This window comes from Propithecus coquereli, unplaced genomic scaffold (genome assembly GCF_000956105.1).
Source record: "Propithecus coquereli isolate 6110/MARCELLA unplaced genomic scaffold, Pcoq_1.0 Scaffold168, whole genome shotgun sequence".
Lineage (NCBI taxonomy): Eukaryota > Metazoa > Chordata > Mammalia > Primates > Indriidae > Propithecus > Propithecus coquereli.
In genome coordinates this window covers 3,622,476-3,634,093 of record NW_012141413.1, presented here as the reverse complement: position 1 = coordinate 3,634,093, position 11,618 = coordinate 3,622,476, and the positions used below count along the sequence as shown (strand labels likewise).

Below are 11,618 nucleotides of genomic sequence, written 5' to 3'. Positions count from 1 at the left end.
GGATCTTCACTTCTTTCGGGTCACTTGAGTATTTGTTTTTGACTTTTGATTGGACCATGTTTCTTTGTTTCTTGATGTATTGTGATTTTTATTGAGATTTTGATCATTTAAAAAACAACTACCTATCCTATCCTTTGCAGGATGGCTTTATATGGGAAAAACTGACACCACTGAGCCACAGTAGGGGTTCCTTCAACCTGATAGTAATGTGTGCCTTCTCTGAACTACTGTTTATTTATTTTACTGTTAAAAAGGAGTTTCTCTATGCTTTTTCTTGAAAGCATTTAATCTCTTGTTTACCTTGGCAAGTGTCGTTGGTAGTGCAGTCTCTCTGTTGCTGTAACAAGCATTCGTCTTTGTTCTCAGTGGACTGAATCTGTAATTTGAAGTATATCTCTATGCACTTTAGCACTTCATATTAAAGGGAGAAATAACCAGTTTTTAGATAGCCCCAGAAAAACTCAGACCTTTGGACACATGTCCCACTCTTTGTTTCCTGAGGAAGAAACAAGTAATCGGAAGTTTTTTTTTTTTCCTGATTCCTCTCTGCTGTGGTTCACAAATGTATAAACTTTTTTTTTTCTTTTTTTACTTAAATTGTCTCTTCTTGGCCTTTCACTTACAGGGGGTACTGAAAACTCAATTGGTTTTTCTTTAGCATATTTTTGTTAAGTTAGTACATCAGTGGAGAAACAAGGGCCTCAGATTTTTGATTCAGCCATCATGATGATATTCTCAGCTTGGTATTATTTGGCATGTTATTGTTGTAAAGTACATTCATCCAAATATGGTAACTGGAATTTAAAAAATTTTTGATATCTTTCAGATATATTTTCTCATTACACCCAAGGTCTGCAGAAAAAGCAATGCATAGAAGCTCCATTCCAGAAAGTAATATTGGGACTATTTGAGAGTTGCGGCCTTGAAAAAATACACTTAAAGAAAGACTTGGAAAATGAGGCTCAGTTTGAAGGACAGAATGTATGTTGTTATGATGGACAAACAAAATGTAGGACAACTACCTACAATGAAAACACCACTGACAGAAAAGAACAAATATATAAAACATTTTGGAATAAATCTCCGTTTATTTCAGTTACTTTTGCTGAACCACATGTCTCTGTAAGTAAATATCAGCATCAACATTTGGAACATAAATTTTATCAGAAAAAAAAATTGGAAAATTTAAATAGTGACCTAAGCCATATTCAAAATAATGATTTGGATCAATTAAAATGTGAAATTGGGTTAAATGATAAGTCAAATATTTCTGAAGATCTGAGATTTAAAAATGAAGGAAAGATTTCTATGTGTGATCAATTTGATGGGCCATTTTTTAAAAGTTTATTATACGTCCACAAAAACCATGCCAAAATCTACAACTTTGATCAATATGGGAAGGTCTTTACCCATTCATCATTGCTTCAGCAATATCCAGGAATAGATAATTGGGAAAGAAATCACACCTATAACAAGTCTTCAATATCCTTTAGCCAGGGCTCTACCCCAAGCTATTACCAGGATATTTATCTTGAAGACAAAAATTATCAATGTCCTAATTCTGAGAAAACCTCTAATCAAGGCTCTAGCCATAAACAATATCAGAAAATTCATTTTCCAGAGAACCATTGCAAATGTAAGAAATGTGACAAAGTCTTTCATCAACACTCAGAGCTTATTTTCCATCAGTGTATTCAAGTTCAAGAGAAGTCTTATGAATGTGATAAATGTTTAGAAGCTTTTACCCAGGCATCAAATAACACTCAACCTCAAGGAATCTATTTTGGAGTAAATTTATACAGATATAACAAATGTGAGAAAATCTTTAGTCATTCATCAAATCTAAAAAAATATGAGATAATCCATATTGAAGAGAAACCCTACAAATGTAGTGAATGTGGCAAAGCCTTTAATCATAGTTCACATCTTACTGAACATCAGAGAATTCATACTGGAGAGAAACCCTACAAATGTAAAGTATGCAGTAAATCTTACACTCATTCTTCCAGTCTTATTCAGCATCAGAGAATTCACACTGGAGAGAAACCTTACAAATGCAATGAATGTGGCAAAGCCTTTAATCACAGTTCAAATCTTACTCAACATCAGAGAATTCATACCGGAGAGAAACCCTACAAATGTGTAGAATGTGGCAAAGCCTTTAACCGTAGTTCAGATCTTACTGAGCACCAAAGAATTCATACTGGAGAAAAACCCTACATATGTAAAGCATGCAGTAAATCTTTTACTCGTTATTCAACTCTTATTCATCATCACAGGATTCATACTGGAGAGAAACCCTACAAATGTATAGAATGTGGCAAAGCTTTCAACTATGGTTCAAATCTTACTGAGCACCAGAGAATTCATACTGGAGAAAAACCCTACAAATGTAAAGCATGTAATAAATCTTATACTCATTCTTCAAGTCTTATTCAGCACCAGAGGATTCATACTGGAGAAAAACCTTATAAATGTGAAGAATGTGGAAAAGCCTTTTACCTTAGTTCAACTCTTAGCCGACATAAGAGAACTCACAGTAGAAAAATTCTATAGATGTAATAAATAAGGAAAGCATTTTATCAAAAATATAAAAGAAATTACAAGAAAGATTATAGAGAAAGAAACTTTACAAATGCAATAAGTAAGGGAAGTATTTAATTAAAATTCACCTAATTGTATCAAGGGATTCACAAAAAAGGAATAAAGCAGACACTTTAAAACTTTACACCAGGGCCAGGCGTGGTGGCTCACGCCTGTAATCCTAGCACTCTGGGAGGCTGAGGCGGGAGGATTCTTTGAGCTCAGGAGTTCGAAAGCAGCCTGAGCAAGAGCGAAACCCTGTCTCTACTAAAAATAGAAAGAAATTAGCTGGACAATTAAAAAATACATATATATAGAAAAGATTAGCCGGGCATGGTGCGCATGCCTGTAGTCCCCAGCTACTTAGGAGGCTGAGGCAGAAGGATTGCTTGAGCCCAGGAGTTTGAGGTTCCTGTGAGCTAGGATGACGCCACGGCACTCTAGCCTGGGCAACAGAGCGAGACTGCCTCAAAATAAATAAATAAATAAAACTACACCAAACCAGAGTATTTATTACAGAGAACAACCTAAAGTCAAAACAATTATATAATTGATACATATGTTTCAGAGAAGCAAGAACATTGATATTTGGACATTTATAATTATACTGAGACTCAAATACAATCAATACTTTATTTGTATTGATAATATTTGAGGTGTTTGAAAAGTATTATTGATGTAATTCAACTCTCAAATCAGTTGACGTTATGCCTTAATCTGTTGCGTTTACATGAAAATAATGTCATCTATTGTTTCTGCATCAGAACTACTAGACAACATTCTGTGTCAAGTGGACATCATTAATACCAATTTTGTCATGGATGGATAATGGCAAATGTAAAATATACGAAGAAAACCTAAAGAATGTGCTCTTTGTGTTTGGATCGTAAAGCAGTGATGCATCTGTGCACATGGTACATGTCCAGTGTATTATTTTTCTGTATCAAAAAGGAGAGAAACATTCTGAATTTTCTAAGTAAGTTCTTTTGCCGTTTCTTCAAGTAGCAAAATCTGGCCAGTTGCTTAATACATTGAGATGTCTTTACAGTAGAATGAAGTAGAATACTTGGGTATTAGTTGATGTGATAGAAAACAGTAGAAGAGTTGAATATCATTGGATGTGATAGAAGGAAATACATCTTCACAGGTATCAGAGAAAAACAAAGATAATTCCTGTCTGGAATGTTGTACATGTATTTCATATCAACATTTACTAAATAATTAGCCTCACTCTTTTAAAATGGAGAAATTGTAACTCTGATATTACCATATTAGAAGAAAAATAATACTTGTGTAGTTCTTGTAACTGTATTTTAACCAATAAGCATATAATGGATTTTCAAATGCATTTTGTAGACATTGTGTGAAAATAATTTGTCTTAATTAATAAAACTAACTTTTTAAATGTTTTAACTCTGATGTGCAATGAATGTAATGTTATTCTTTTATCCATCTTAAACTATCCCATCATCGCCAATATTGTGGTTAATAGATGTAAATAATATTTTATTGGGTAACACAGTGGAATGGTTTTGTTAGTAATCCCTTTTTCCTTTACCCAAGGAATTAAAATTCCTATATTTTGAAGAATATGTTTCTCATAGTTACTATTTTGTATTCTTTTCTGATTTTTGTAACTGTTGGGATATAATGACGGTTGTAATAAAGATTATATTAAAGTATAATTTACAGATGCAAATTTAAAACATACTTTTTAAATTCTAAGTTATTTATATAATTTTCCCCTAATTTTTTTGCACATCCTCCCTTTCTGAACCAAGTAAATACATGAAGCTTTCCTTTTTATTTCAATTTATATTAATGCAATATACACATATATTATGCTAATTGCTTATATAATCTAATGGTGCTCAGAATTTAATTTGAAGACATGAATATTTCTTTAGTGACATTTTGTTACATTGTATTTAATGCATTTTATGTTCTCCATATTTAGAGAATGAAACTACTTATCAAACTTTTTTCTCATCGTTTCTGTTCTTTTAAGTGACATCATAAAATGTATTGACTTACTGGGCTGACTTTTCCACGTCAAAACTGGGAGGCTTCATAAATTGTGCAGGTTTCATAAATTGTGGGGTCGTTTTGACATTTATGTGAAAGTAACAAACACAGAGGATAGTGCTGTACACATAATAGATGCTTCAAAGTTAGAGGAAAAATGTTCCTATTAGAGTGTGTTTACAGACATAGGTAAGAGACTGAACTATTCAGCGTGGAGAAGCGGCATCAACTCTATGTGTGGAGAGAGGACACCTGTTCTCAGGCTGCACAACTGACTTTTTGTTAATTTAGGAAAAGGAATTCTGCTTGTTTTATGTCCTAATTATTTCCAGTTTTTCTCTCGGTCTTGTTATTCCCAGGTGCATATGCACAACACTCCTCCTCCTCCTTTCCTGTGTTAGGACCACATCTTCTCCCTTCTGTCCTCTCTCCGTGACATCTCACGTAGGACTTGGGGGTCCTTTCCTGTGTGATTGAGTTTCTTGACTGTATGAGCCAGAGGTCAGGACTTTCCCCTGTGATGTTTCCTCCCGTTTGCAACAGTGGAAAGAACATCCCTCTGAGTGGCCTGACCCAGGTTTGGACCATGAAGCCAGTTCAGGGGTCCAGAGGGGTTCAGAAGTGGATCTGTGCCAGCCTGGAGGAAGAGACAGGACACTTTGAAAGGGTTAGTGCTAGGTTACCAGGGACCAGATATTTTCATTTTAGGCGGTGACATGACAGTTTTATAGACTCACAAGGGCACTTTCTTCATGGGCTCCTAAGAAGCCTGGGACCTGCCGGGCCCATCAGCGATGAGCCGTCCCCCCATGGAGGGCTTGGCGGTGGGAGGGGTCGGAAAAGGTGGGGCTGAGGAAGGGGACTAAGAGGAGGGGCAGAGAGAAGCAGAGTAGAGTGCAGATGGAGGGCCGGGAGGGCTCGCATCAACAGGGCTGGAAGGATGGCCTCCCCTGCTAGTGAAATAACAGGAAAACTGCTCAACCCACCGAATGGGCTAAAATGAATCGAGCTCTCACGCTCTCCAGAGCTGACAGGCGCCCTGTGGGGTTCTGTTTTTCACAATGTCTGAAAAGAGCTGAAAAGATGGAAAGAAAATGTAAACCTTTCTCTTTTAACACTGCTTTTGAGAATCTACTTTTTACAGCCTTGGAATTCCTGAGTGAAGAGCAAGGTGTGAGCCCCGGGCTCAGTGTGTGCGGAAGGCAGTCACGTCCCCAGGGACAATCCCATCTGCAAGGACAGGCAGCGAGTCAACTCTTTGAACCCATCGCCACTTCTGTTCCAGCCTGCTGCCGCGAAGAGAGAAGATGCAAGCGCCGCAGTTCCCAGTGCCCTGGTGACTGGGCCCCTGGGAGTTCACTCGGTGCCCTCGTCGGTTGGTGAGTGCCAGGGCTTTGGGAACAGTCTGGCGCTGGTCTGCCACTCTAGGAACAGCGCCTGACAAGGAGGCTTCCTCGCCACTCCTTCCCAGATTTGCCCCGACCCAGGAATGCCTGGTGTGGGGGAGCTCCTCTCTGAACTTCATTCTGGACAAGGACTGGGGACGCCCTCTGGGCAGCGCTGTGTGTCGCAGTCTGGGTCCGACTCAGAACTCGGGGATGCCTGATGTCCCGCCGGCACCTCAGAGGTCATCTTGTGGGGATGCCCCACCCAGACTCTCGGTGTCGGTGCCTGGACGTGCGGCCGTTCCTAAAGTCCTTCCTCTTTTCTTTCTCTCAGTTGCCATCGTGGGTGACATTCGGTTGGAACTTTGGGACTCACCCCATCCCAAGCATTTACTGTAAGTTAAATGACCAGGAAATTCGGCCTGAGAACGGATCTCTTAATCGTAACGCTATTCTGCTCGTTGACCTGTCGAGCTGGCCCAGCGAGGCCCTACAGCCCTCTCATTTCAGGCTTTCTTTGAACGTGCTAATTAAACTTCCTGGTTTTCACTCTACCTGCCACGTTTCTTTCTTACTCCTGCCTCTCCCCCGCTGTCTTCGCTGTCCAGATGCTGTTTCTCTTTGCCCTCCCTCTCTCTCTCCCTTCCGCTCCCTCTCGACAGCCCCTCCTGGCCGCTCACTCCGGCTGGCTGTTCTCAGCTCCCTCCCCACCTGTACACCAGCTCCCTCTCTGGTCAGAAGACGCTGTAAATCCCTCAAAGCCAAGGGAAGGATCCAGCATTTCTTTTACGACTGTCGGAAGCCTTTCACCTCTTCACTAATTTAGGTCCTGACGCCCGCAGTGCACCCTGTCTCCCAGTCAGCCCTGTATTTGGCACGAACTCCAAAAACTTGGAAACCTCCTCGGATCCCGCATGGCCCCTGGGAAAAGACTGAGGAGGAGAGGAGGGAGAAAAGAGAAGGTGGGGCTGGCAGTGAGCCCCGAGAGCAGAAAGAAGTGTTCCAGATGGTGGCCATGATTATAAGGAAAACTTCAGAGACAGAGCTACCCCAAAGGCTTGACAGGAAACCAGGAGCACAACCCTCTCCAGGAACCACGCCCCGCTGTAACTGTCACCGTCCCCATCACATAACTGAGAAAGCCCCAGGAGTGGGCCTGCGGGGGCCTGCGAGACAGAAGGGCACGGCAAGTGCAAATGCCCTTTTCTTAACGCAGGAGATCGCGCTCGCTCTCCAAATCGGATGGGCCCCCTAAACTCTTTCCCTCCACACCCACAGATCCTCTGAAATGGCTTCAGTCTGCCAGACAAACTCCAGCTTCAAAACAAGCTCAACCTTGCCGCACGGGGACGGCCAACCCTGAGGTGACTCCGCCACAGGTAAACAAGACAATTTTCGTGTCAACAACACCAGCCACTTACTCTGCTCTTCCTGAATTTTGGGGGCCTCTGTTTCCCTCTCCAGTCTCCATGTCAGAGTGGAAGGGGAAAGGCAAAGCCCCCCTGTGTGCTTCGCAGCTCCTCTGCTCACCCTGTTTGGTGCTTCCCCATCGCCCCACACCCCTCACTGGCAAATGTCTTACCAAAAAGGTCTTGCTTCCCTTTGAAAGGGGGAGGGAGGGGAGGAAAGAGGCTGATCCAGTTTGCTTCCTTGTGTGAGACACCTCCACTAAAATCATCTGACTCACCACGCTTGGCTTGTCGGAGGCATTCTTTGGTCCCTTGGGTCCCCCAAACTGGGGGGTGGCTTTTCTATACTGTCCTGGGATTTTCCCCAAGCACATGGCAATTTAGTTATTTGCATATGTTCAGTGCGAATCTGTCTTTCCAGCTGGGCGTGGTGGCTGGAGCTTACAATCCCAGCTACTTGGGTGGCTGAGGTAAGAGGATCCCTTGAACCTGGGACTTCTAGCCTGGGTGACAGCGCGAGCACCTGTCTCTACAACAACAACAAAAAATTTAAAGAATTTGTTTTCTTTGTAACAAGACATAATTGGAAACAATGATTTATATGACCACAGTTTTGAACAGAACGTCACATTTGAAAATGGTCACAGAATCAGATATGACCAGTTTTAAAGAAATAAGGCTGACTTTATGGAGGCAATATAGCCCCTTGGCCAGGGAAAAACCCACTGTCCCAGTACCTGCCTTTAAGGGTTCCCTCACCTTATGGAAGAAAGGTCCAGGAACATCAAGAACATTTTGGGGACCTTGATAAAGTTGGAATTTACCCAAATCTGTAGATATTGGAGGCAGAGTTGGATGGTGAATGCTTGGCTTGGCTTCCTAGCATGGAGAGGTTTTTAGAAGCCTCATCTGAAGTTTCTTATTGAACGTTGTAACAAAGCAAACTTAAAAACAGCCTTGTGGTCAATTACTATTCTCGCTGCTCTTACGTAAGGAATCAGGTCAAGGTTAATAAAACTAGAGCTACTTTGTAAACACGTTAGCCTCACCGCGACTATGTTTGGTAACAGTGGGGGCAACTGGAGAGGCAAAAGTTATTCGGGAGGAGACTCTGGTGCACCTTCGTACATACTGGATCCTAGTCCTGTCCGCGGCCGTTACATTCTTCAATCTGTAATCTGCCCTGTTCCTGAAGCCTTGCAAGCTGGACTCCACACTGGATGTGAATTTTAGAGGACGGTCTCCGTGCCTGCTGCGTGGGCCACTCAGGAGTTCGCTGGGGTGCCCTGTCCCAGGATCGGAGACATTCAAGGTGCAAACCAGGAAAATATGCTTTCAGTTCAAATCTAGAAATCTCTGCCGGGTGTGGTGGCTCACACGTGTAACTTTAGCACTTTGGGAGGCTGAGATGGGAGGATCACTTGAGGCCCAGGAGTTCTAGACCAGCCTGAGCAACACAGCAAGACCCCATTAAATTAGCCGGGAGTGGTGACACACGCCTGTCCCAGCTACTCAGGACACTGAGGCAGAAGTGTCGCTTGAGCCATGGTGACACCACTGCACTCCAGCCCAGGAACAAGACCCTGTGTTCTCTCGAGGGTCTTAAGTGTATGTTCGTGGCCACCAACAGTGTGCCACACTCTCTCTGTTACAAGGCGACAGCAGTGAGCCTGATGCTGTGAACTTTATGTCCAGGAAAATTATGTGTCAAGGTAAGGAGAATATAGAATCATTGATGGATATTCTATTACACAGCTTTTGTTTTTTCATTCTGAGGTTGCTATAGAAATAGATATTACAAGTAGAATTCTAAATTTTCAATTTTATTTTCTTTGTATTATTATAATACTCTCATTGCTAGTGTCACCGTGATTCAGGTTGCACTTCAATGTCCGATGATTGATCATTGAAAATATTTATTGAGCGCCTTACATGTGCTGCCCTAGATAATGAAGATCCCTGTGGAGTTTACAATCAGGCAGGAAAAAACTGAAAGACCAGAGTGTCGTGCGGGTCCAGACTAAGGAGAGTAAATATAGAGACTGTGTGGAAAGTCCTTTCTCAGGAACCATTTCTTCAAACTATGGCCTGAATGGGAGTAAATTTTATTAGAAAAGGTAGAAGAAAATCAGGTTACAAGACAAGCAGAGAAATGAGTGAGACAAGTTTGAGGAACTTTAATGACTGAGACATGGCTCAGATGGAATCTGAGAGGTGGCTCTGTGGAATAGAATTTCTTTTCGATTTTAATAGCTATGTTTAGGTCCCAAGAATTGCTTAGCATTTATTATCTACTCAGCAGTAGACATTGTGATAGTATCATGAACATGACGAGATTTTACTGCACTACATCCTAGGGAGACTTTCCTTTGATTTAATATTAAATGTGTTGCATGTGCTATGCTTAACCACCACAGCGTGTTGATGTCTTACCTGCAGTGAGTTTAGGAGGACACCATGCTTTCCAGATTTTATTTCCTGGTCAAAAAATTTCTCTTATCATGAGCAGAATATATGCTAGTCCTTTGCCACAATCATAGAGCTTTTAAAAGTACTAGTGTAGAAAATAGTTATGTTCCTGGGAATATGTGGTTACCGAATATGTATGGCATAAATTCCTGGGGAGCTTATTTTACTCTATAGAAAGCAATTTAAAGTACTTTATATTAAAATAAATGTAAATGCATTATGGATTAGAATGTAAAATTTATGTGACCTTTTCAGAAGATAAAACATGAGCATTTAAAAAGAATGCAGGGTGAAATTTTGTAAATTGTCATTCAGAATTCAGACACGTATGCCTTTTGATGACCCTTTAGCTACATAAGAAATAAAAATATAACCTATGGAAATGATACTCCTCAAATTACTTGAAGTTTATAGCCTACAGGAATAAAGGTCAGTAAAGATGTTATTTCACGATGTTACACAATAGTATATTATTGCCATCTTTTACCTACAACCTTGAATAAAGTGGGACAGGTTAATGTTTGTGGCAGGATAACACTTTATTCACTGCATAACACGCTTAAACATTGAACACAATTTTGTTTTATTAAAACAAATTAAGTGCACACATACTCTTTAAAAAAGCATTTCAAAATCCACTGTATTTTATTACCTTAATATGTAATCAATAAAACGTCTAAAATTCAAAATGTTTCTAACTATAATGGAGAAGAATATTACTCTGAACAACTACCTCTGACATCACTTACGACACTCTAAGTTAAACACAAAGGGCCTTTCCACTTAGATTTTCTTAATGCATCATACATTTCGGTGTCCTTAGTGTTCCTTGGAAGAGTATATAAATGATGCCCACCTAATTTAGAAGGACATTTCATAGTTCTGATGCAGCAAGAATTGACTACATGCTTTCACAGAAATACTAGGAATAAAGGCATAGCATCAAGTAATTTGAGAGTTGAATTACATCAATATTTAATTTTCCAAAAAATCTAAAATTTTTAATGCAAAAAAGTATACTTTGAATGTAGTTAAAAATCTCCATGAAATCAATCTCTTCTTCCTTCCTTACATACATACACATAAATTATTTAACTATTTTAACTTTGGATTATTCTCTATAATCAACACTCTGCTTTAATGTCTGAAAATATTAGCACCTTAGTACTTTTTTCTTTTTTTACTTCTTTTTCCTTTTATTTTTTTCCACTTGCTCAGACACATTGGCAAGCACTCTGATATTTATTTAGATTTGATTTTTTATCAAATTTCTTCACATTCTGGCATCTGTAAAATATCTTTTAATACAACCTCTGGTGTTTTCAAAGGTGTGATTGTTGAATAGAGGTTTTTCTGAATACATTACATTTGGTTTTCTCCAATCAGAATTCTCTGAATTTAAATAAAGCTTGAGCAATCTGGAGGGTTTCCCTACAGAATAGATTCGCCTATGTACAGTAAGATCTGTAATATAAGTAAAGGTACTTCACCACCCTTTATAGTTGTAATATGTTTTTTTCAGTATAAATACTCTGGTGCAGCCTAAGACTTTTATTTTCTGAAAGGTACTTTGACAGTTGTTGAATTTATACCACTTGTACCCCCAGTCTGACTCTGATGTTGAGTAATATGTGAACAAACATTTATTAAAGGCTTTCCATTTGTAGGGTTTCTCTCCTATATGAATTCTCTTATGCATAGTAAGATCTGAGAACCAGTTAAAGGCTTTGCCACATTCTTTACCTTC

At 40.0% G+C, this 11,618-nt stretch overlaps 1 protein-coding gene across 1 annotated transcript in view; it reads left to right on the top strand.

Annotated features, from left to right (window-relative positions):
- The window catches only part of LOC105808125 (zinc finger protein 501-like), a 66,829-nt gene extending 64,273 nt beyond the window's left edge, over positions 1-2,556 (top strand). Inside the window, exon 3 of the mRNA XM_012641687.1 lies at positions 1,344-2,556. Coding sequence (XP_012497141.1) covers positions 1,344-2,556 — 1,213 coding nt within the window. The remainder of the gene's footprint in view (positions 1-1,343) is intronic.
- Positions 2,557-11,618: the final 9,062 nt, after the last annotated feature.